At 39.3% G+C, this 26770-nt stretch overlaps 2 protein-coding genes across 16 annotated transcripts in view; one reads left to right on the top strand and one right to left on the bottom strand.

The window, feature by feature from the left end:
• BMAL1 (basic helix-loop-helix ARNT like 1) overlaps positions 1–11352 on the top strand; it is a 103053-nt gene extending 91701 nt beyond the window's left edge. For all 9 annotated transcript variants that reach the window (XM_046684705.1, XM_046684704.1, XM_046684703.1 and 6 more), the window contains 5 exons: positions 593–681; positions 2235–2343; positions 5108–5201; positions 9834–9936; positions 10683–11352. In XM_046684705.1, coding sequence (XP_046540661.1) covers positions 593–681; positions 2235–2343; positions 5108–5201; positions 9834–9936; positions 10683–10843 — 556 coding nt within the window. In that variant the 3' untranslated portion in view covers positions 10844–11352. The remainder of the gene's footprint in view (positions 1–592; positions 682–2234; positions 2344–5107; positions 5202–9833; positions 9937–10682) is intronic.
• Positions 11353–12143: 791 nt separating this feature from the next.
• Positions 12144–26770, bottom strand: part of BTBD10 (BTB domain containing 10) — a 70720-nt gene continuing 56093 nt past the window's right edge. For 5 of the 7 annotated variants that reach the window (XM_046684709.1, XM_046684712.1, XM_046684715.1 and 2 more), the window contains 6 exons: positions 26611–26713; positions 25022–25142; positions 17685–17882; positions 15528–15632; positions 14782–14892; positions 12144–13268 (listed from right to left, as the gene is read on the bottom strand). In XM_046684709.1, coding sequence (XP_046540665.1) covers positions 12958–13268; positions 14782–14892; positions 15528–15632; positions 17685–17882; positions 25022–25142; positions 26611–26713 — 949 coding nt within the window. In that variant the 3' untranslated portion in view covers positions 12144–12957. Of the gene's footprint in view, positions 13269–14781; positions 14893–15516; positions 15633–17684; positions 17883–25021; positions 25143–26610; positions 26714–26770 lie in introns of all 7 variants that reach the window. The other 2 variants (XM_046684716.1, XM_046684710.1) reach the window with 2 other exon arrangements.

Here is a 26770-nt window from a genome sequence, read left to right as displayed (position 1 = left end):
AGCGTCAATACTCATACCACGCAGACCCCTGGCTGTGGAATTGCTCCAGGAAACAGCACCATTTCCTTCCTGATAAAGCAGTCAACTTTTGAATTCTGCAGGCCCTGCACACTGGGCATCCGCTGGTACTGCTGGGGAGGGAAGGGTTGACTATCCATGAAAGCTGCCACCTGCTAGTTGAGCAGGGAAAGGAAAGACCTCCTCTTTGGCCAGGCCTGCTCCCACATCTGCTTCCCCATGATGTCCAAACCCCCACCTGTGGTTAGAGCTGAGCAAGGGGCCAGGGCTGGGTGCACTATAGGCTGGCAGGAGAGGAGGCCTTCTAGCAGTAGCAGTGGGCTGCTGCAGTCACCACCTCTGCTGGAACCGTGTCCCACGCAAACTAGGAAGGCCCAGGCAGGCAGTGAGGCCAAAGGCCGGGATGCTGTCCATCATGTTATCAAACAGCGAGGAGACCTGTTGAGCCACTCAGACACTTCATTTTCTGGCCTGTCCAGGTCCAGAGTGGACTCCGGACACCTTGGCCAAGGTGAAAGGTGCACAGTTCTGAGCAGGCCTGACTCACGTTTCCTTATTGCTGGGATGTTCACAGAGCCAACGTCCTGGAAGGCGGGGACCCAACCTTCCCGCAGCTCACAGCGTCCCCCCACAGCATGGACAGCATGCTGCCCTCTGGAGAAGGTAACTATGTACTGCCGGGGCTTTGGGGCTTGCCTCTGAGAAGCTGTTTGTGGCCAATATACCCTCCCCTCAAGTATTTGGGGTCCCCAGCCACCATATTATGTGGAACAAGGGAGGCCTTGAGGGGATGAGCACTAAGGACGCTGTCATCTCACTTTCACTGTTGAACCTGGAATACTGGGAACTCGTTTTTGCCTTTCCTGAGGCTGTCTGGACCCTCAAAGCCCTTGAAATAGCAAACTCTTTGCTCCCCTTGTGCCTTCCTTCCTGTGTGTTGCCCAGTGGCTGTGATGTGAAGTGCTCTTCGGCGACTGTCACTGGCTCCTATGGTGGGAGCAGGGTGTCTGTCAGCAGTGGGGTATATGCCATACCCAGCAGGGCTCCCTTCCTGGGTTCAGCCTTGGCCCCTGCTCTCTGCACTCAGCTCATCCTTCCCCGGGACCGCCTCTGCTTGCATGGCTTCAGTCCCCACCTCTATCCATCAATGACTCCTACATCCGGTCTTTCTCCTGAGCTCCAGATCTGTCTCTCCAACTGCCTTCTAAACAGAGCCCCCTGGAGTCCGAAAGGCACCTGACATTCAGCATATCCAAACTGATTCTCTGTACTCCCTCATCTGGTTGGTTAGCCAGAAACCTTGACTCCTGCCTGTCTCCCATTCTATGTAAACATGAAATCCTGTCCCTTCGCTCTCTCATCCCTCTCCATCACCACTGTTGCCACTTCACCCTCCTCATCTGTAGCCTGGATTATTGCAGGTAACTTCTTAACCCTCGTGTCCCTCTCCCCCTCCACCATAGTTCATTTTCTATGCAGTGGACTTTCTTAACCCAAATCTAGGTCAGTGCCTTTTCTGTGTAAAGTCCTCTGGTACTCCTCGTCCCCTTGTGGATGCTGTCCAAATCTGTCAGTATGGCATCTAGGGCCCCTCCTGATCTGATTGGTACCTGCCTCCAGTTTCGCCTACCACTCCTTCATCGTCATCCATGCTGGGTTGTTGGAGTAGTCTCCCAAGTCTTGCTTTGCTTCACTGCTCTTGCATATACTGGTTGCTGTGCCTGGAATGCTTTCTCCTCCTTACCTCGCTGCCAAGCTAATTTATACTCTCTCAAGACTCAGCTCAGAGTTAAACTCTTCCAGGAAGTTGTACCTGGCCCAGGATGGCCTAATGCTTACTTGTCAAACTTATCACACTTTGCTCCAGCCATTGTCCATCTTGTCTGTCTCCTCCTTAGACTGTGAGCTCCTTGAGGGCAGGGATGCTGACGTATCTCTGTGACCCTGGCTCACAGCACAGTGGTATTCACTAAACGTAGGTTGAGTGCATCAGGGGAATTAGATGCTTCATGTCAACACTTCAGCCTCTGATCCTGGAAGGAAACTTGAGCCTTCTCCTGCTGGAATGCCTTTTCCTGACAAACTGTGGCTCTAATGTCCCTCAAGGCACAATCCTAAGGTTGAACTTCAAGTGGATCATGAGATGAACTGGTTTTAACACAATAGCGTTTCTTCCCGGCATTCCCCTCTCCCACTCTCCAATTCCTTTGTTGTAGGTGGCCCAAAGAGGACTCACCCCACTGTTCCAGGGATTCCAGGGGGAACCAGGGCTGGGGCAGGAAAAATAGGTCGAATGATTGCTGAGGAAGTCATGGAAATCCACAGGCAAGTAACACCGTCCAGTTGCTCCCTTAAACCAGTAGTTCTTAACTCAGGATGTTTTGTAATGTCTGGAGACATTTTTGGTTGTGACAGCTGTGTGGGAGGTTGCTGCTAAACATCCAGTGGATAGAGACCAGGGATGCTGCTTGCTAAACATCCTACAGTACACAGGACAGCCTCCCTGCCCCCAATAAGGAACTTTCCAGTCCAAAATGTCAATAGTGCCAAGATTGAGAAATCCTGCTTTAAATAAAGAAGCTAAACCCAAACAGGCCCAAGCTAAAGGGAACTCTTTGGGAGGCTCAACTTTCTTATTACTTTGTCTCTCACTCAAGGAGCTTCCCAGTGAGGATGGATGAACACTAACATTACAGGACTGCGGGAGTGGAGCTGTGAACTGCCGGAGTGATCTGGGCCATAACAAAACATTAGCCTCTTTCAATCAAAAAGCTGCCTAGGGGAGACCAAACAAATCGGCTAAGTAATAGGAGCTTTCTTGAGTGGAATTTTTTTTCCATATGAAAGAAAAGAAGTGGAAGCAGTTTACATGGGTTTGAGTCCGCATCTCTGCTCGGCTGTCCTTAGGAGATTCACTTAACTTCTTGGTCTCTGTTGACTTAAGCATAAAAGAGAGGCAATAGCTATCTCCCAGGGATTGCTTTAAGATTGTGAGAGAACTCAGAAAACCTCCCAGAAGAGAAACTGACTTACAGTGAGTGTTTGAAAATTGTCAATTGAAGTCTTTAAGAGCAGTCATTGAGAGGGAAGCAGTTATTATAAGTCCATTTGAATTTGGGGAATGGAGAGAGTGGTAATCAATTCTTCAGGAATGCAAACTTGATGGAACATAATCATAGGAAAAGGAAAAAATTACTGCTATTCCCTGCTGGCACTGGATTGATTCTCTCAGAATTGGAGGCTGGCCTAGTGTTCCAGTTGGCCATAGAGGGGCTCTTATCCCAGTGGGAGCACAGCTCTGTTCCAACCCTACAGGAATGATGGATGTGGCTGCTTGAGTCTCCTTTAGGAAGGAGATGTGAAGGTAGTGTGTGCTAATCAGATGCTTATCAGCCACTACACACTCTATGCTTTGCTTGAGACCCTCCAAGAACAATACAAAGTCCTTGACCTCAAGGATCTTCTAGTCTTTAAGAAGCCCGTTTTCTTTAGGATAATACAAAAAAGGGAAAGTGCCTGGGCTGAAGCAAGCAAAGGAGGAAGGGTTTGAACTTGATCTTAGCTGAGGTTTGTGATGAAGGTGGGTGTTCCTTCTAGAAAAGACAGGCACATGCTGGAGTGGGCATGTAAGTGGCATATTCAGGGTCAAGAAGCCAGCCTCCTAAGTGGGCAGCCTCCTTATAGGAAGGAGCCACAGAGTGATGGAAGATTGCTAAGAATCCTAAGGAGTCATGCTAAGCAGTTTAGTCTGGAAGAAAATTGTAATACCCCATTCATTGTAGGATGCTGAACAGGTGTCCAAAGTGGTATGTTAATAAGCATTGTGGAAGTTGGACTGGAATAGGAAGAGAGGAAGGTGAGCATACTTAATAACCCAGGAATGAGGCCCATTCTACAGTGATGATACTGTCCCAAAGAGAAATCAATAATAACAATTTAAGGACTAGATATTGATCAAATAAGTGATGATGAAAACGCAATTCCAAAGTGAGGAACCTAGGAAAATGGTAGTTTCATAGACATAAGTAGGGAAAGGTAGCAGACATTCAGCAATTTTTCAGTAAGCAGTTAGTAGCCATCTGTGTATGCTGACGGCATGGTCTCTAGCTGTATCCTGCCTTTGAGGAGCACATGATCCAGGGGAGAGAGAAAGCTTGTTCACTTACAAATCTACAGGACTAGGCAGTGCAGGCCAAGAGCCAAAAGACTGCTTGGCAGTGGAGGGGTCCTGGGTGACCCACAAATTGCATTCATCCATCTAGGAGCTAAAAGCCTGGTGGTCACACAGCTGCCACCACACTTTCCCTAAAACTCTAGCTTCAGTGCCAGGCCATGGCTTCCTTTCCTGAGGTCCTTTCACCTGACAGGAATTTATGTGGATTTATAGTTCTAAGTCTTTCCCTCTGTAAATTATGCCGAGAAATTCACCAGCTGAGAAGGGCCTGAACCCATTTTTCATCATGTTGCCTTAGAAGACGATGACTACTGCTACTGCAAGGCTACTTTCTAGGTGTGGCTGAGCCACCACAGCACCCTCCATTTCCTAAGAGTATTTACTAGCTAAACAGTATTTGTAGGAAAGAAGATAAATCATTTGTTATAGATTCTAGTTCCTGGTATCAAAGATGGAGGTTGACTTCTAAAGTTCCCTCCAACTCTGAGATCTGGATTCTGTGAAGAAATAAAACTTACTTGAAATTCACTAACCCAAAATCCAAACCCTAATCCAAGGGCTTTGTCATTGAGATGACCTGACTCCAGGGTCTGCATCCTAGATCAGGTGCCTATGGGATAAATCCAGCTTATCACCTGATTTTTGTAAATAAAGTTTTATTGGAACATTGCTACACCCATTCATTTACATATTGTCTATGGCTGCTTTCAAGCTACAATAGCAAGGTTGAGTAGGTATGACAGAGACCACATGGCCTACAGAGCCTAAAATAGTTACTATGACCCTTTACAGAAAGTTTGCCAATCCCTATTCTAGGTCATCATCCTTCTTCTCACCCTCACCCCTCAACAAAACACATGCACTCTACTGAAAAAAAGGAAAGGCAATGTACCTAACTCCTCTTTTCTCTGACAGGATAAGAGGGTCATCGCCTTCCAGCTGTGGCTCCAGTCCATTGAACATCACAAGTACACCTCCCCCTGATGCCTCTTCTCCAGGAGGCAAGAAGGTAAGGCTGATGACTCTCAGGCTAAGGCCCCTCTTAATTTAGAGAGCTTCTTGCCCGAGTTCTGAAATGTTGGGGGTGGCGGTATATAATTAGAATTGCGGTTGCTGAAACAAGTTGGACCCTTTTCCCTCCTGGAAGTAAATGCATCTGTGTGAGGCGAGGTACAAAGCACACCAGTCGAGCTAGGGAGGCTTGCTGGCATCCTTAGAGGATTTAATCCAAGAGTGTGGGGGAAGGCAGAAAGAGATGATTCTAAGGAATGGGGAGCTATCACTCTCTTGCGGTGAGGGAACAACTCAGGAGCTGTCAGGAGGGAAGGATTAGTGAGTACCTCACAGAGGAAACTATCTACTTCTCTGCCAGGAGTTTTTGAGGAAGAAAATATTAGTGTCGAGCGTAGGCACTGGAAACAATAATATCACCAGCAGTGCATTGGAAGGCAAGCCATGCTTTTGCAGCTGCAGAATACTTGGGAGTCTGCCGCTTGGGTTTATTGTGGTGTGGCAGCATTGGGTACAACTAGTTTCAGTTGTCAGCCCTCATGAAGAGCTGGCTAGAAGACTACGCTATAGATAGGCTTAGAAACCACTCATCTGTTTTCATCTTTGACAAAGAATTTACAAGTCTAGGCCCATGTTAATTTTAAGTCATAAATCTGTTTATAGTGCCTGATGTTAATACAGCTTAGGATGACCCAAAGGCCAGCATCTTTGGACATAAAGTCTTCCTTCCCCTATCTCCCAAAATATACAGAGGGAAGGAATATTAGTAATTTACATAGATGGGACTCCTAGGGCACAAACTATCAAAAGCAGGAGATGGGTTTTCAAAACTGGGCTCCTGAGAGGCTCAGGTGAACCAGGAGCTGCAGCGCTCCAGGTGGAATGGGGTTGGGGCAGAGGGTGAGGAGGGTAAGGTCAGGACTCCTGCTTCTACCAGGCAGCTTTACTTCTATTTTATATATGAATCTTCTGTAAAAGGTTCTATTTGAAAAAAGGTTTTGCCCCCCACTCTCCCTAAAAAGATTTTAAAGTCAATAAATTAATGGGTAAGAGCATGGTCAAAGTAAGATAGACCTGGGGTTTGAAGCCTGGTTTTGCCATGTGCTATGTGATCCTGTACAATTTTTAAGCCCTAGTTTTCTTTATAATGGGGCTAATATAGATTGGGACAGCTAGCATCTTTGCACATGAAGATCTATTATGAGACGATATATGTGAAAGTGTCTGGCCTTTGATAGTGACTCAGAAAAGAGCACTGATGGATGAATTTGGGGCTAGTCACACCCCATGCCACCCTGGCTTGCAGGCTGTGCTCTTAGCTCTGTTCTCCTGTTATACCCCTAGGTCTTTCCTCCATATTGGATCCACCATCTCCTTAGGGTGGCCTCCCCTTCTCTGCTTCTCAATTAACTTTCAGGCACATGGCTTCCTGGTGTCACCAAAAATCCCATCACAGTCACATGTTGCTTAGCGACAGGGACACATTTTGAGAAATGCATCATTAGGTGATTTCATCGTTGTGCAAACATCATAGAGTGTACTTACCCAAACTTGGATGGCATAGCCTACTACACACCGAGGCTCTGAGGTACTAATCTTATGGGACCGCCATCGTATATGCAGTCTGTCACTGATCGAAACTTTATGTGGCACACGACTGTACTGTTTTGAAAGGTTATCACTCCAGTATGGCGCTTAAACATTACTCAGGGAGCTTTCATATACATTCTCTCATCTTATCCTCACAAATTTATAGGTGACAAAATCCAGGTCCCAGATGTTAAATGATTAGCTCAGCATTTGTTAATAAGTATGGCCCCAAACTAAATTTAGGTCTCTTGACTTCTGATTCTTTTCATACCAACTGCTAGAGATCTAAAAGTGTACTCTGCGTCTTAAAGCCCCAAGTATTTTTGAGGCATTTATTAAAAATGTTTCCTTTTCTTTGGGCTTATAAAAATGGGTCTGGGAGAAGAAATTCTGAACGTATTCTCTTATGAGTCCTCAGCAGCAGGACTTATAAGACCTAAACAAGATGGAGTTAAAAATGACAGCAGCATTAAATGGTGTACCAAAGTCACAGGAGTAAAGGTAGCCCCATGCTTCTAACCCTTCCAGTCACCTTCAAATTTGGCAGGTCCAAAAATATGAGCCATTTAGCTTGCCGGTTGTTTCAGTCAGAATCAAGCTAAAAAGGGGAGACTAAGTGAGTCTGGACATCCAGAGGCACTAAGGCAGATTCAGATAAAGCAGCAGTTCCTTAGATGTCATCTGTAGTCTTTGAGGGGTGCCCCAAGATCCTTTTAGGGGTCTGCAAGGTCAAAACTATTTTCATAATAATGCTAAATCATTATTTTTATCACAGTGTTGATACATGAACTGATTGTGCAAAAACAATTTTGGGTAAAACTGCTGGTGCTTTTGCAAAAATCAGGGCAGTGGTGGGGCCGGCCCTGTGGCCAAGTGGCTAAAGTTTCATGCACTCTGCTTCAGTGGCCCAGGTTCGAGGGTTTCGATCCCAGGCACAGACCTACACCACTCATCAAGCCATGCTATGGTGGTGACCCAAATACAAAATAGAGGAAGACTGGCACAGATGTTAGCTCAGGGATAATCTTTCTCAAGCAAAAGAAAGAGGAAGATTAGCAACAGATGTCAGCTCAGGGCAAATATTCCTCAGGGAAAAACAAACAAAAAAAATAGGGCAGTGGCACCAGACTGTGCTAGTAGTCATTATATTCTTCACTGCCATATACTCACAGTAAAAAAATAATGAAAAATGTTAAAGCCAGTTTCATTTAAAAATGTCCATAATGAAGCAATAAAAATAATTACTTTTATAAAATCCTTGAATAAATCTTAATACTCAGTGTATGCATAAAACACTTGTGCTGCATACTGAAGTATGATGGTTTCCTTAAGGAAAAGCACTTGTGCAATAGTTTAAGTTATAAGCTGAACCCTTAACTGCTTTTTTCATAGGACACCAGTTTTACAGTTGCAAACTATGGTTATTCTGACTTGGGTATTTAGCACACATTTTCTTGAAAATGAATGAAGTGAACCTGTTACTTCAAGGAAAACAACTGACAATATTTGTTGCCTATGGTTAAATTTTAGCTTTCAAGCAAAAAGTAGAATTTTTGGAAAACTTGTAACTGCTACTTTGCACTTAACAGCTTCCCCAAACTTAAAAGATATTTCCGATGATGTAGGTAATATTAACAATGATGATGTTTTGATGTTGTACAATGAAATGTGTCAACATTTGGAAGATCTGCATAACTCAGTAACTAAATGACCAATTTAAGATATTTCAAAGTCAAGCAAAGGTATACGATCCATCCCAAGTGCCAAGATATACCAAAGAATTTTAACATGATAGAGCAGAAAAATTTCATTGCTATGATTTCAGATTCCACACTGCAACTGATTTTTAAGAAACTTCCACTTGTTGAGTTTTGATGTAATATCAAAGAAAAATACCACAATTATTTGAAAAGGCTATTAAAATACACCACCCTTTTCCAACTACATATCTATGGGAGGCCAGATTTCCTTCATATACTTCACCAAACAGCATATCTAAACAGAATGAATGGAGAAGGAAATATGAGAATGTGGTTAAATTCTATTAAACCAGACATTCGATTTGCAAAAAATGTAAAACAGTGACACTTTGCACTAATTTTTTGTTGTTGTTTTGGAAAATGGTTATTTTTCATTAAAATGCTATTCATGTTAACATGTAATAAGTTTATTATATTTTAAATTTATTTTGAACTTCAAATATAGTAAATATTGATAAATAGAGCCTTCATAAACAAAAGTTCTTTGGAGTACTCAATCTTTAAAGAGTGTAAAGGGGTCCCTAGACCAAAAAGTTGAACTGTGGAGATGAAGTCGTAATGCCATCTACTGGCAAGGCCTGAAATCACTGCGTCTCCTGAAATCCAAGCAGCTACCAAACTGTTCCTCACCTACATCCAAATGCTCCTCAGAGATGCTTTTCTAAATGAGACCGAGCCAGGGGAAGGAAGCTGCGGGGAGAGACAGAACTCGAGTTCTGCTACTGAGGAGTGGTAATTATACTTCTCGGTGGCCTACCTTAGGAACTTAGCCCACTGGTTCCTGAAGTCAGCACCTGTAGTATAACTGGCGATGAGAGATTTACTTCTAGTGATTTGTTGTTCACTTGTGACTCGTCAGCTGTGTCTCTTCGCAGTTTAACGACTCCTTATTCTACAGCAACATCGGTTGCTCTCGGGAGGTTTATTCCCTTACGGGGACCTGCCCAGGTGAGCTCACTGAAGTTTAGTCCTTGGCCTTAAAGAAACATGTGAGCAGCACAAACCAAGGCAACTGAATGCCCTAGGGATTTTATTCAGCCTTTAAATTGCCTGTGTGGGCTGAATCAAATGCAGAGAAAAGAACAGTTTTGGGGAGAGGTTTTTTTTCCCTTCCTGTGACCATTCCTAACAGTTTCTTGTTTGTAATCACGCAAGAAGAAACTGAAGCCATTTGAAGCTTTTTTCCCCCACCTTCCTCTTCAACATGCTTTATTTCTTGGTGACATTGCATATGCTGATTGAAACTGTGGGTGATGTGAAAACTTCGCTTTTGTTTGTAGATTTTAAATGGAGGGACTCCAGACATTCCTTCCAGTGGCTTACCACCAGGGCAGGCTCAGGAGAACCCAGGCTATCCGTATTCTGATAGTTCTTCTATTCTTGGTAAGTGGCATTATTATTCATTGCCATTGCAGTAAGTGTGCAAAACATCTGGCATAAAGTCAGTTTTAAGAACTGAATGTACAAAATAAGCTGGTTTTAGATAAATTTGATAATAAAATAAAGGTTTAAAATTTGTCCACTTCACTGTTGAGTTTAATGGTTGAGTTCGGGGTGAGGTCGGGGTGGGGGGTCCAAGTTTGTCCCTGAACTCAAGAAGAGACTACAGCAGCCTAGACACAGGCTTTCTCCCACCATGTGGGACATAATCTCTTCAGAGGGAGAGGTGATGAAGGTTCAGAGAGAAAGCCTAGAAGGGTGATCAATAAGCATTTCAGAGGGTATTAAAAGTCATTAAGTGATGAAGAGTTTGCTTCTCCCATCCCACTCATCTTTTTCTCTACTTGTCTTTCTAGATCTTTTTTTCCTATTTTTACCTTCCTATTTGTCTTTCCTTCTGTAACTTCCTCCTTGTAACTGGTTATATTAGAATATTAAAATGAGGTCAATTCAAATGCTTTTAATCTTTATTGAATTTTAAGCACTTTGTTTCTAAAAAGTTGGTTCTTCCCTCTGAAAACGCCAAAGTTAAAAAAAAAAATGGCAACGCAGCCCAAAAAGCAGCCTCTCTTGCTCTTCTCACCCTACTGTTAAGCACACTTTTAATAAGAAAGTTATACTTAGGAATTGCTTACTACAGTTAAACATGCTTTGGTATTATCACTGACCAGTCTTTATCTCTTCCATAGGTGAGAACCCTCACATAGGCATAGACATGATAGACAACGATCAAGGCTCAAGTAGTCCCAGTAATGATGAAGCAGCAATGGCTGTCATAATGAGCCTCTTGGAAGCAGATGCTGGGCTGGGTGGCCCTGTTGACTTTAGCGACTTGCCATGGCCGCTGTAAACACTACATGTTGCTTTAGCAACAGCTACAGTATCAAAGTGCATTACTGGTGGAGTTTTACAGTCTGTGAAGCTTACTGGATAAGGAGAGAACAGCTTTTATGTACTGTCTTCATAAAAGCCATCTCAGAGCCATTGATACAAGTCAATCTTACTATGTGTAACTTCAGACAAAGTGGAACTAAGCCTGCTCCAGTGTTTCCTCATCATTGATTATTGGGCTAGCTGTGGATAGCTTGCATTAATTGTATATTTTGGATTCTGTTTGTGTTGAATTTTTTAATCATTGTGCACAGAAGCATCATTGGTAGCTTTTATATGCAAATGGTCATTTCAGATGTATGGTGTTTTTACACTACAAAGAAGTCCCCCATGTGGATATTTCTTATACTAATTGTATCATAAAGCCGTTTATTCTTCCTTGTAAGAATCCTTTACTATAAATATGGGTTAAAGTATAATGTATTAGACAGTTAAAATATTTTTAATAAATGTTTCCCTTGTTCTATATATACTGTTCACATTTCAAATAATTAGGAAAACATCCTACATGCTGCAGAGCTGGATCATCAATCTCCCACAGTGGGTGTTTAGGGATGAGCCATGCCAGTGACATTTACAGTGCCTTTCTGGTCTTCCTAACGGTTCTGGGACTTACAGAATTTCCCCTTGTTACCAGCTTAGCTGTACTGGTAAGACAGTTACTCTCTAAATTGTTGCAGTTTTAATTTATGTGAGAACAAAGATGTTACTGCTTAAACACATTTCAAAACCTATGAAATTACAAATTCAAGATTAGATGTAAAAAACTGGCTTCTCTTCTACAACTCCTCTGTACTACTACTCACAGTTGTATGGCATCAAACATTAAGTGACCCCAGACCCAAAGCATCTAAATACTTCTGATTCCTTTTTGAATTGGGCCACAGAATATTTTTAAAAAAGAGCATTTGCATGAATAGTTTGCTAAGCAGAGCAACACAGTATAATGAAGAAAGCACTGAACTAATGCTAGAAATTGGCTCGGAAACTTAAGCTTACTATATGACCGAGTGAAGGAATTTCACTTTTCGTAGCAGACTGGACTAGAAAATGTTCTCTTTTCAGCTCTAACATTGTTTTGGATTTATAGTATATTTTATAATTAGTAGGAAACCTAGTGCCTCAACACACATATACCGAATTGGAGTTCCTTGAGCTACTATTTGGTTTCTAGTTATATTGACACTAACAAGACAGGAAATCTGCTAATTATGAAACTAAAAATCTGGTCAAGGTGGTTATAAAGTTGATCAGAAACATTAAAACAATGGAATTTTATTTTGATGAAAAACTCGAGTTTACAATCATTTAGTAAATGAAGAGCAAACACTTCATTTTCCTATCCCATAACTCTTAAGAAAAAAATCATTAGTAAATAAATATCTGTGAACAGATTAAGGGTAAGGCAGACTGGATAATAAACCCCTCCAATGCTCACACTCCCTGCAGGTGACTCACTCTAAAAGGGTGAAAGTGGCGCTGGAGATAACTGATAAAATAGGGGTTTTGAATCTCATTCTAATCGTTCAAATAAACCCAATGATAAATACTCATTTTTTGCTCATCATGGGCAGCAAACTATACACATTTTACTGAAGGAATACTTTGATAGAAGCACTTAATTTAAGTTATTTTGTGCATCACACAACTATAAAAATGGCTTGAACAGTTCCATTTAACCACCATTTATAAAGTGCAACTATATAATATTCTGCATTTTATCTGGGGCGTGACAAATATCAATCCCGACTGAAAGTACCCCAGCTGCCAATTTCCACCACTTCTGAAAAGATCTAGATATGTGAAAAAGGACTGTCCCCCATACAAAGAACCAATTTCACAAACCTACTGGTAAACAAATACATTTATATAACTGGAACCTCAGGATGCTAGAGTTGTACTCATTTAAAAAACCATTCAGCTACCTTTGGTCTTTAAAAAAGCCTACACTGCAATATCCTAAACATTGTTATGTGCATCTCACAATGAAGAGAGTGGCTTTGCAGTGCAGAATGAGGAGAGTGCAACGTCACTGTGAAGAGTAGCATGCTATGGTTTCAAGGAACATCAGCATCACAGCATTGGATTCTGTGCATCAGGATCGAGGTCATTGTTGCCAGAAGGGGGATGGATAGGGAGAATATCCAGCTCATCTACTTGCGGAGTTGGGTGCATGACTACCAGCTGGTCCTGGGGAATGTCTGCGGCAGCTGCTGCAAGGTTGGTGATAGATTTACTCTTTACACACTGAAAGTCTACATGCCGACTCTTTCCTTCTTCCTTCTCCCAGGACATTCGGATAAAGGGTCTTTGGACATAGTTATAAATCACTTCTGGGCGGCCCCCAGGCCTTTTCTTTACTTTTTCTTTGTAGGTAGGATAACCTGGAGGAGAGAAAGATTTTAAAAACTGAGGATACACATGCACACATGTGCACACACACAGTCCCCCACACTTCTCACTCAATTTAGCCTTAAGAATGCTTTTCTGCTGTAGCTCCTGAACAAAGAAAACTAAGGAGGGAAACCAATATTCCACCCCCTTAATCATCAGTTCAACAGCCAGAAACTGATTCCTACTTACGTAATTCACAAAACCTTCCACTATCCACTCAGCTACTCAATACACCAACCCCAGCATTCTTTAAGTAAGAGCATGGAGGGGATGGGTCCCAAAGAAAATGGTATGTAATCTAGTGCATCTTGGGCTCTAGCTAGGTATCCTTAACATCGCTGAACCCTTCTCTTCAGAGGGTTACCTGGCCTCTAGGCTTGCAATTTACTGCCACATTAGCTGCCGACTTTCCTTAAACCTAAGTCTCAGCTTCATATTGCTCTGGGTTTTTTCTTTCCTTTTCTTGTTGAATGATAAAGAGCTATAGAGCTCTCCAGCTTCACTGGTTCTAGGTGGTACTTCTGCACCTAGGTCAGAAAAGCCAATATCTTAAGCCCCTATATCATTTTAATGTTACTACTCCCAACAACCAAGCAGTTCATTCAGATTGGCAATTCCAAAGCAGCATTCCTTGATTAATATACCTTCCTTCTCTGGATCATAGTCATTGAAAAGTAACAACCAGTAAGGACAATCCTAGTTTTGGAAAAATTTCAGTCATTTACCAGCAAGGCAATTTATCCAGACATAATCTCCTTAAACACAATCTCCTTGGAAACCATTACAAGTCCCTTCCCTCCTTCCTACCAGCAAGAATTGCTAGTTTAGACCACAGATTGGCAAACATTTTCTGTAAAAGGCCAGAGAGAAAATATTTCAGGCTTGTGGGCCATGTGGTTTCTATCACAACTACTCAACTATGCCATTGCAAAGTGAAATCAGCTGCAGACAATACATATACATATATGAATCAGCATGTTAGTATTCCGATAAAACTTTATTTATAAAAAATAAGCAATAGGCTGGATTTGGCCCACGGGCCATAGTTAGATTCAGAAAAAATAGGCTTCACATAGTAGGGACTCAATTAATGATTACTGCATAAGGGGATGTATGTAGGCATCATTGCTAGCTAGTATATTTAGCCACGTGTGGAGTATGTGTGTATGTGGTTGAGGTGAGATAGTCATGGGGCAAGCAGGGGTAAAAACCTTCTAAAGACCTTCTGTAAAATGTCTCTTCATTTCACACTTCCAGTCAATTCCCATGTGAAGAGCAGCACTAGATCAGAAAGGTCTCCATCTTTATTCCCTTGGCCTTGATTCCTCTTGGACTATTAGAAAGTCTTTAAAATTCCCATCTCATCATATTCTACACAGAATCACCACTCTAACACAAGTGTAATCATATTACATCCTTAGAATATAGTGGTCAACTATATTCTAAATGGGATCCAAATTTTTAGCCTTGTTTTTTCAAAAGAAAATAATGAAAATGTCTTACCTTCTATTCCCAATCTAATCTTCTTAAGACCCCGCTCCTTCAAAACTGATTTGGCCACATCTCTGTTTTCAATGTACTTGAAAAATCTATATAATTTTGTGCTATAAATAACTGAAAACAAAAAGACAAAAATATTTTCTTATTAACATCAAAGTACTTGGAGATGAAAAATTTGTCTTGATCATCAAAGGGGCCTGACAACCCTAAAAGCCCAAATAATGGATGCAGTGATGCCAAAGGATAACTAGCCAACATGACAGGACAATTCAGTACAGTTAATGTATAAGCGAATGTCTACTTAAGTTGAAATAAAAGCTTTAATAACCAATCATGGAACCCAATCCATAGGAAGAATCTCCTTCTGAAAGATATATCATACACAACTTATTGACAAAGGATCTGCCCCAATTTCTTCAAATAAGAGAACTGAAAGAAGATATCAATATCACATCATTATCAAGCAGGCAAAGTAGAGAACTTTGCTATAATGCCTACAAGGCCTTGCCTGAAAGGGAAAAAACTGCCTGGACAGACAGAGTACAAAATGGACACATGTTACATTTCATGGATTGAGCAACTATTAATAATTCCCCCAAAAGGCAAAGACCCTCCCCACAAACTGTTTTCCATTCAGGCGAACAGCCTCATTTAATACTGATGTTAAAAATGGCAGATTCGAGCATGTTCTGCCTAGGTTAGTCTGTTTAGAGCAAACTGGCTTTGCAAAGGACAGACATTCCACTGACAACACGTTGAGTCTTCCAAATGTGCTGAGGACTTCAAGGAGTTAGACTGATGGACCTTCCTCGCCTTCTCTCTTTCAGGTGGAGTTATCTCCCTTAAAAGGTGAACTGCAAAGGTTTTTTCAAAAAAAGAAAAACACACTCACAAACCAAACATGCTGGTTTAAGAGCCAATAAAAGGAAAATACGTATACAGATGCTACTAATGGGGTAAATTTGTGATTATTACTACATCCTTAAGGTTACTGATATTTTAAGATAAAGATTTTTTTGACATCTCAGAATGGATAGTGTTATAATGTCACATTTAGGAAAATCAGGCTGAAGAGGCTATCTCTGTCTCCTCAAATGAATCTTTAGGTTGAAATACCTTGGCACAAAATAAAACATATTTAGACTAAATCAAGTAAAAATGTTTTCAGTCCTTTTAAGCTTCAAAGCTTAAGATAAAAAACAAGAAAACAAACCAAAAAACACTGAAATGGAAAGCTCAATAATTGAAAAGGAAAAGCCAGGGAAAGCCTTTATCACTGGAGTGTCATTTCTGTGTTCTATGGTGGCCTCTACTCTCCTGGAGTCAAACCTTTTGAAAACTAAAATACATATTATAAGTTTATTCATTCCTCCTTCTTAATACAAAATAATTTAGTATATTTCTTTTGATTTTTGGTAACCTTTCATTTTTCCTGTGTTTCGTTCAAGTTTTTATTCCACATATTATTAGAGAAAACCATTGTCAGCGAAGAGCCTAGGAATGAGGAAACAGCAATAGAAATGTCTGTTACCACAACTGTCCACAAAAGAATCACAACACTCATTTAAGTGCATCATGCAAAGAAAACATGTCGCTGTAAATTCTGAAAAGTGCTACCAAAACTTGTGTAAAAATAATCTTTGGAAAATCTTCAGAAGTCAAAAAGAATACCACTTGGAGTCTGTTTTGTTTTGTTTTTAGAAAAGGGTAAGTAAAATGAAAAAATCAGAGGTTAAAGGGTTTTTGGTACTTTCTATATTTCTGTACTTTTTACATAAACCCTAATCCTTACCAAGTCAATACAGACTGGAGTACATACAGAACAAGATGTTGGGCTATTTTACCTAGATCCTCAAATCATTCTTCCTCAAATCATTCTTTTAACTCTATCTTCTTCTCAATCTACGAAATCAAAAATACTATATTGGGTTCATCAAGAAAAACAATATAAGATAAATTTTCTGGGGCTGGCCCCGTGGCCGAGTGGTTAAGTTCGCGCGCTCCCCTGCAGGCGGCCCAGTGTTTCGTTGGTTCGAGTCCTGGGCACGGACATGGCACTGCTCATCAAACCACGCTGAGGCAGCGTCCGACATGCCACAACTAGAGGGACCCACAACGAAGAATACACAACTATGTACCGGGGGGCTTTGGGGAGAAAAAGGAAAAAATTAAAATCTTTAAAAAAAAAAAAAAAAAAACATAAATTTTCTAACAAAAAAATCAAAAGGCTCTAATCAGAAAAAGCTTGGAAGTGCAGTAAGAAAAGTTTGGTCGTTGCTGTTCAAGATACATTGTTTTGGTCAGAAATAATCTAACTACAGTTCCACAAGGCTTTCTGAAGGGTCACTGGATCCTCCAGGAACACATATGATATTAAAAAAGGAACATCGTAGCACTTAAAGTCACCTTCAAAAACAATTAGTTGAAGCCTCTCATTTTATATGCAAATAAAAATTCATCTAAAAAAAACCCAGCTTATTTTTTATAATCTACTATTCTAGGATCTACTTCTCTAGAATGCTTCTAAATGCAAGAAAAAAAATCCATCAATATCCAGATACTCGACAAAGAGCAACCCATTTCTGTGCATGACAAGGGTGAGCATACTTTTTCTGTAAAGGGCCAGAGAGTAAATACTTTGGGCTTTGCGAGCCATGCGGTCTCCATTGCAACTACTCAATTCTGCCACTGTAGCACAAAAGCAGCCATAGACAATACGTAAAACTTTATTTATAAAAACAGGCAATAGGCTAGATTTGGCCCACCAGCCATAGTTTGCTGACTCCTGGTGTAGTCAGGAGTTCAATGTACTTTCTTTATAAAAACTGTCCTTAGATTAGCGTTATATAAGAGATAAAGAGAAAATGTGTGATGATTCAAGAGAGAAAACATGCCACAATACATACTTTGTGAATACTCTTCTCCCATCTGTGGTGGATACTCTTCATCCCAATCAACCACATCATCGTCCGTAAGCACCACTATGTGGCATTCTCGTTCCCCACTCTGAGCACTAGCTACCATGAGAGGCAGGATCATTTCTTCCAGATAAAATTCAAACTGTCTACGAGCACCATCATTTGATAACTCATGCATTAGTGCACCTGAAACAAAATCCACAAAAATATCCTGATTTTTGAAGTGACTGATGAGTAAAAGATGAACAGAAGCAACACACAAACAAAACATCTAAGATTAGTTCAGCATCTACTTTGGCACCCTACAGACAACACAGTGGTTATTCTTTAGTTGACAAAACTTCTCCTGGGAAGAGTTCTTATAGAACTGTAGAATTTTACAGCAAGAAGGGCCAATTAAAGGGATCCAACACAAGCCCCTTCATTTTACACATCATGAAGTATTTGCCTAAGGTTACAAAACTAATTTGCAAAATCAGAATTAAATCCTGACCCTGCATCCATAGCCCAAGGTTTTCCTTTTTTTTTTTTTTAACTATATCATGTCACCTTCCATCAATATATGCAATTATATCTTAAAGTATACCTTAAATAAATTTTTCAAATTATCCATATAACTAAAATAGCTCCCATATTCCATCTCCCACATATTTTCTTTATCAGAAAATTATTCACAAACAGCATTAACATTTCAGTGTACGAAGAGGCGTGAGATGAGAAGGGTCAACTGACATTGGGATAAGGAAGTCAAAAGGCAAGCAAAATACAGCATGGTAGACATTACATGGCAGATCTCACCCTAGAATTGAGAAGGGTGAAAGATACACTGCACTTCACCCTCCTTAAGCAAAGACATAATGAACAACTTCAACTTCCCAAATACCAGCCACAAACTCACCTGCACTGCCCTGATCTTTTATTTCTATTTTAATGGCAATGTCTTACTATTACCTAAGGCTCTACTATCTCAAGAACTACTGGGAGGGTTAGAGAAGGATACTAGAACTCAAATCTATAGTCTCCCAAGGGAGAGTGTTTTTCCCCCTACAACATGTTGTCTAATTATATAATAACTACTAATAATAACTAATAAATGATTAAATAATTAACAATCTATATTATTTAGCCATGTTTCTCTCTAGGCTGGCTACTTCCAATTATGATTTTTTAAAAATTCCCTTTATAGCCAAACTCCTAGATGTACCAACACATTGTCTTTGCCCTAACTTCTGAACCAGTTCCAATCTGGCTTCTGTACTCACTACTCCTCAAAACTGCTCTCACTATTTTAGATTATTAAAGACAATGGACATCTTTGATGCCAATCTTACTTGACCTCTCAGTTCAATCTCTTACAGGGACCACTCCCTCCTTCTTCAAACACTCTCATCCCTAAGAATCTCTGATACCGTTATCCCTGGTTTTCTTTCTCTTCTCTGGCTGTTTTTCTTCAGTCACATTTGCCAACTCTTTCTCCTCGAGCTGTTCATTAAATATTGATATTTATCAGGACAATTTTAAGTTCTTTCCTCTCTCACCTTATGTTGACAATTCCCAAATTTATTCTACTAATTCTGCCTTCTATATTCTAGATGCATTATATTCAACTCCCGTCTGGAAATTTCCACTTGGGTGCCACCTCACTGGCACCCCTAACTCAATATATCCAAAATTGAACTTAATCATCTCTGCCTCTACAGTGTTTTCCAAATCAGTAAATGGCATCACCATCCACTCAAGTTGTCAGAATCATCACAGAAGAGTGCTAGGTATATGACAGGCACTTAAATATTTGTAGAATGAATGAATGAATCCTTGATTCCTCTTTCATCTCTTGATTCAATCATTCCCCAAGCCCTATCAAATCCACCTATTAAGTGGTGGTTAATCTTGAATTGTATCATTTCCCTCTCCGGAAGATGCTATTTTGCAAAGACAGTTTCAAAATCTCTTATGCCACATGCTTTTCTGCAATGTGACCCTGACATCTCCTCCCAAGAGGTGGAATCTAATTTTCCTCCCCTTTAATCTAGGCTGGTCATAGTGACTTGCTTATAACCAGGGAAGCATGGCAGAGGCGACAGTCCATGACTTCTAGTTTTGTCTTGGTCTCTCGTTCTCCAAATGCTTCCTCTCTGAACCCAAGCCTCTGAACCCTCTGAGAAGCCCAAGCCACAAGAAGAGGCCACATATAGGCACTCTGTTTGACACTCCTAGCTGAACCCAGCCTTTGAGTCATGCCCAGTCATCATAGACAGCAGACACGTGAGTGAGGAAAGCTCTAGCCTTTTGAGTCACCTCAGCCCTTCGATTCTTCACAAGACAAGGCCTCAGACATTGTGAAGCCACCTCTGTCGTACCCTGTCTGAATTCTTGACCCAGAGAACAAAAATGGTTATATTTTATGCTACTAAGTTTGGAATGGTTTGTTATATAGCATTAGTTAATCAGAATACATTCTACCCCCATTGCCCCCACCAAAGACCAAGTCATCACTAACTCTCACCCAAACTACTGTAAAACCCTCTAATTACATCCCCTCAACATTTGCTGTGTCCCTCTGTAATTCATTTTCCCTACGGCAGCCATATCTAATTATACCTACCCTCTAGTTTAAAACTTATATGGCTTGTACTACCCTTAGAATAAAAGTCCCAAATCCTCAACTTGGTCCATAAAGCCCTGTTACGTGAAAAAGAGAGTAATATATCAGTGTGCATAGACCTTTAAAAAAATTTTTTTCTTTAAATACTATTCATATATTGGGGTCTCCCACATATAAGTATATAAGTCCTCTAGCCACTCTTCCCTTCTTTCAGTTCCCTAAGCATGTCATATTCCTTCCAACTTAAGAGCCTGCACAAATACCATTTCTGCTGCCTGGTATAGTCAGCTTCTTTCCCTCTTTGCTCTCAGCTTTAATGTCACTAACTCAGATAACGATTCTCCACAGCCCCTTTTACCATACATGTCTCGTAGCATCTCATTTCTACACTGTATTTTTCATAGCTTTTCATTACTTGTTGAATGCCTGTCTTCCCCACTAGACTGTAAACTCCATAAAGGCAGGGACAATGTCTGTCTTATTCATCACTACATGTACTATATGCATGGAACTCATGAAAAGCCTGATTAAGAAGGGGAAAAAAAGAAATTACAAGTTAAAGAGTAAACTAGAAATGCATAGCTGGTACTTAGGAATTAGACACAAAGAGTTGGAAATCCACAGTGTATAGGTATATTTGAAGCCACAGTGATGAATGGCATCACTTAGAATAAATGTATAGATTCTGTGAGAAAGAAGGCAGCTAAAGACAGAAAGTAGAGAATGACCACATTCAGAGGATAAAGGATCAGGGAGCAAGTGAGAGAATAAGAAGCAGAAGACCTAAAAGAAGCATGTCAAAGAACAAAAGGAAGAGAGAGTCAAGAAAAAATGGGTGACTTAACAGAGAAACTTAAAGGAAATGCCTTTAAAGACAAGGATGCCAGAAGTACCACTAAATTTAACATTACTCAAAATATTCTAGCCAATTCAATAAGACAAAAACGATATTAAAAAGTGTTATTTATAACAAGGTCAATTATCTACCAAGAATATATGAGAACCAACTGATAAACCATGAAAAATAAACAGAATTCTGTTAGATGGCTACACACAAATAAACAAAATTGAATAATTTTATGTTAGCAGTTAGAAAAGTCCAAACACAACTAGAACGAAAATACAAAATATCAAAGAATAAACTTAACAAGACCAGAGCAAAAATTTAAAAAGACATAAAACTGAATAAACAGAAAGACATAGTAGTTGGAGCACAAGCCAGTATAGTAAATATGTTTATTTTTCTAAAAAATTAAGTTCAAAGAATGCCAATGAAAAGCTCAACATTTTTTAAATGATAATTTTTTGAATGTCCATAGGTCCATTTGAATAGCCATAGGTCAGATGTGAGTATATTTGAACCTGAGTATTACTCCATATAAAGAGAAAAAGACTAATGATACTACAGAAGACAACAACAAGTAGAATAGGGTCCTAAAAAATGCATGAGGGGATAAAATAATTTATTCATCCAACAAATGTTTATTGAGTCCTTACTACATGCCAGGCACTATGTACAGAGTTGAAAAGATATGGTCCCTGTCCTCAAGTTCAAACTGGTTTAATGCTACAAACTAAAAAATAGAGCAAGAGTGAGAAAACATGAGTGTCTCTGTCGTTTCAGTGTGTCTATGTTTCAATGACTCCATAGGCAGGCTCTGCCTCTGATCTCCCTCTCTCAATAGGCTTAGACATAACTTCAATTTTTTTATTTTTGATTATAATCCCATTGTCTCCTACATGGGTGGTGCCTTACTTCCTTGGCCTTCTGAATTGGTGCTTTATTCAAAGTTTAAATTTCATTTTCCATATCACTTTCACCCAAGGGCACTGTATTTTCATTTCTTTTAGCCCTAGGCCTTCATTCCTGAGTTCTGCCCTGGTTCTCAAAACCTCTTCTGGATTAGGCTGCTTACCTGGGAAGAGAATGTGGACACTGAAGAAATTTATAGCCTAGCTGGGGAGCTAGAATTTACCATAGATTTCCTTCACTATATGGTAAGTTCTATGACAGAAGATTGAGAAGTCAGTTCCTCCCTGTACTAATCTTCTTGCCTCTGAACATACCATTCCTTCTGCCTGGAATGCACTTCCTCTTCCCCTTCCTCTAGAAAACTTCCTCAAGACCCCACACCTGAGTTAGACACAGTTCCTATATGGTCATTTAGCACCTTATTCCTCCACTAACACCATAATATAATGAACTTGTCTGTCTTCCCCAGTATACTGCAAGCATGACAGCAGAGATCTTATCTTTTTTTGTTGCCTTTTATATATCTAATATTTGGTATAAAGTGAGTGTTCAATAGAAATGCAGAAAATGACTGCTATTACTATGTAACCATTAAACAAGTTGTTATTAAAGGATACGTACTAATATAGTTATTCACAATATATTTCCATGTGGAGATATTATAAAACAGCATTACAATATGATCCTTTCATATTTTTTATTTTAATTTACCTTTACTTCCTAATTTTGCTACCTTTTTTCTTTAAAGCAAACCCTTACTTAACACTATGTGTCAAGCACTATTCATTTAATCTTCAGAACAACCCTATGAAATAAGTATTATTGTCTCCATTTTAAGTATGAGTGAACTAAGAAACAAGGTTTTAAGTAAGTTAGCCAAGAAACCCAGGACTCTCCATTCAACAAACATTTGGTGCTCGTACCATTTCTTTTTAAGTTAAGAGAGAAACTTAGATATTTTAGTGTAAAGTGCCATTCCAATATTCAGTAAAGGTACATATTTTCAGGAAAAAAATCATTTTTGGACTCAAGTCTACCTTACAGTATCCTTTTATATTTTTACAGACCATTTCTATCTCTTCAAATTCTATATAGTTTGTTTTAATAAGGTCTATGAGAATCTCTAAATTTTTAGTAACATATATTACAAGTGATCCAGAAACAATTACAAGTATTATTTAAAAGCCAAAGTCTAGGAAAACCATACTACACATATTTTACATAAAGACTCTTACCTTTAATTCCATAACAAATAAATGATACTTGACAGTGATGAAAGGTAAACTATGTCCAAAGGATTACAGAAATAAAATCCACAACATCTGTAAAAAGTTCTAGTGTTTTTTTATCTGACAGTTACCAAAATTCAACATCTAATTTTTTGAGGTTAAATTAAAATGATCCCATGAATAAAAAAAATAAAACTTGAAGTCAAGGATCTATAATTAGAATAATTAATATTCACGTTCAATAATTAATGTTCAACCAAAAACAGTTTTTTAAGATGTGAAAAAAACAGCAACTTTGTTCAAGTTTACAGTTGTGTGCTCCAGCTGTCCAACTATTTGACTTTAAACTTTTAAATATCATTTATAAAGAAACGGATTCAGAGGTGGACCATCCACTTCTTTGTCCCATCTATTGATATTTTTATAGAGGCTTTAAAGAATGTTTGGCAAAAATAAAATGGTACTTAGGAACAAACTTAATAAGACTATTCATTTTCAAAGAGTTAGATCATTACGGAGAATGAAGCAGGACAGTTATATTGAAGTATACACTAGGTGCCTTAAAAACTTAAATAAAATTTTCCATTCACAGTTTCTAACACACCAATCTTTGAAAGGGTATGACACCACTCTGCCAGGCTAGTGTTGAGTTTAGGTAATGAAGTAAACATAACCATATGTGTGGGACTAACACAAGGCTATAACCACATGTAGGAAACTTTTTAAATGGCTTCCCACTGTATATGGGATAAAATGTAAGAACATTAGTGTGGATTAAAGACCTGCCATAATCTGGCCCACCTATTTATTCCCGTCTCCTTCTGGTCCTGATATAAAGTCTCTGTTCCAACTAGGTTATTTCCAAAGTATATCTTTGGCATCTTCACTCCAAAAATCTCAGCTCTTAGAATGACCTACCTACTCTACTCTTTCTAAATCATTCCTATTCATTCATCACTATCTGTCTCCTCTGAACTCTTCCTCAGACCCTGTAGCCCACAATGACCTCTCCTTCTTCTGAACTTCTCCAATCATTTAATACCCAAGCCAACATTTGATAATGCTCATATACTATTCTGACTTTTCTGTGTATAATCACCTTTTTTTCTTAGGCATGGCGTAACAGTGAAAGGAAGGGATCCTCAGGAGGTGATGGGAGAACAATATCGATCAACAAGTTAGGATTCCAAAGTTGCAGACTTTGCTCTGAGATTATGTTTGAAGTTCTTGGATGAAGTCACTTAACCATTTGTATAAATGTGGGCTAGTATTCAATTTAAGATCTTTAATGACAAATACCGCTTTTGAGAATTATTTGTATCTTCCATACTGGATTAGGATATTATCTCCCATGGTAAGTATAAAAAAATTATAAATTTTTGGTTGATGTGATGTTAGGAGTAAAGCCAAACACCACACTCGTCCAAAGCCAGGGCTCCCCAGCTGGGAGACAAAGATCGGCAACAAAAGATGAAGGGAACAGTCAAAGAGGGAATCTGGGAGAGTCCATCAAAAAAAATGCATTATTAGAGTTGAAAAACAGTTTTGGAAAATTGCACAGGGAACTTATAAAGATCTCTGTAGACTTCCACAAATAAGCTGCACGGTACTAGAATGCTTTACAATTCAATTAAACAAGTAATTGAAGTCTAGATAAATAGCACGATTTCTTTTCAGGCTTCTCATTCCAATACATTCTAACTCTACAGACTACTCACACACCAAACATTATACTTACTGAGATCTCTACATTTAATAGTACTATATTCAAAAGAGATACAAAGATAGTCACATGCTTCTCTCAGTTCAGGAATAGATATGCCATCAGGACAACGGATTATTCCTGTTTTATAGTAATCCTAAAAAAGAAAAAGGAAAGAATGCAAAAAACATGTGGAGCATGAGGTAGCCAAAACTTATTATTACGGTTGAGCTAGAAGCATTTTCAAAAGTACTAGCACTCTGAGATTTCTGAATTGTGGAATTTTAAAGTTAGGTGGGACCTCAGTTCACTTAACCACTTTTTCATTTTACCAATAAGAAAAATTTACACCCAAATGGCTTCACTGACTCATCCAGTCATAGAATTATTTAACAGCAGAGGTAAGATTGGAACCCAGGTCCTCCCATTACTTACGCATCTCTTCTCTCTACTATATCATACTAATTTATATGTATTTTTCTCCTCTAAAAGTTATTTTTCTATATAACTAAGATAAATTTTTAAAACTGTTTTTAAAAAGGAAGCTGAATTACATATTTTAAGTTACCTTAAATATTACCTAGAGAACAGAGCAAAATTTGTGGTTTTTAGTAAAGAACTTCAAAGTCATATCCAAGTATTAAAATACATAAAAGAGAATGCACAATTAGATATTCTTCCTCCAAATACTATCCTTTGGTATTTCCCACATTACTACATCATTAGTAATTATTTCTAAAATCTACTTAAAATGTTGTTAAGAGCTGGTCCCAGAATTACAAATAAGTTACTCCACAGCTGAGTCATAAAAATTTTTCTTACTTGTCAACTCAATTAGAGGTCAAATGAAAGTATGGACAGCTGAGAAAAACACTTCCCAAAAAATTAAGATCTGCCTCATTTCTTGAGGTTCAGAGCTACAGTAACACAATTTTTAAAGTCGCTGCAGTGGAAGCAAGACATCTTCTGGTACTTGTCCAAGTACTAACAACCCAATCAAATCAACTACTTTTCCTGTCTTGTACCTCAGGATCCTACCTCCCCTCTTCCCCCAAAACTATTTGAGGAAACCATATTTTCAGACTGTGGCATAAACTGTCACACACTGTAAATCAAATCTTTATCACTAATTTGAAATTACAAGTAGGGATTCTGTAATACTAATTCAAATGTTCCTCAAAATAAAAGGTTAAAACCTCAAAATTTATGGTTTAAAACAAAGATGTTTTTAAATGTTCTGAAGTGTTCATACTTGCTGGTTATGTACAATAAGTAGCCATATGCTCAGGGAGCAAAAAATGATCAACTTATTGTATTTAAGAGAATTAAGGTGGGAGAAGTGAGATGACTCCAACAATGTTACCACTAAACCTTTGAAAGAACTGCCTGTGCAAGCATAAGAAATGAATCATCCCCTATCCTAGCTTCCCAAAAGTCATAAAATTCATTTATTTATATCATAGTATTTTTATGTTCTAAAATAAAGATGCATTAAATGGTATTTAAAAAAAACAATATCCTGCATACCTCCATTGAGATATCCAAATAGAACTCTGCTTGCAATTCAAGTAACAACCAAGAAGGGGTCATATGATTAATTTAATAGATAAGAAAAAAGAACTTACCAGAATAGCTCGAAAGACAGTGGAGCCAATTCCCTCTGCCACCTCATACTCTCCCTTCTCATTAGGACGTGTAAAGTTATGTTCTCTGCCAGATCCAAACATCCTGTGATAGCAAATAATTGAGAAATATATCAATAGGATACTTCCTTCAAAAGGGAAA

Source organism: Equus quagga, chromosome 14 (genome assembly GCF_021613505.1).
Source record: "Equus quagga isolate Etosha38 chromosome 14, UCLA_HA_Equagga_1.0, whole genome shotgun sequence".
Lineage (NCBI taxonomy): Eukaryota > Metazoa > Chordata > Mammalia > Perissodactyla > Equidae > Equus > Equus quagga.
The sequence above is the reverse complement of the archived record's forward strand: the minus strand, read 5'-3'. Positions and strand labels throughout refer to the sequence as shown.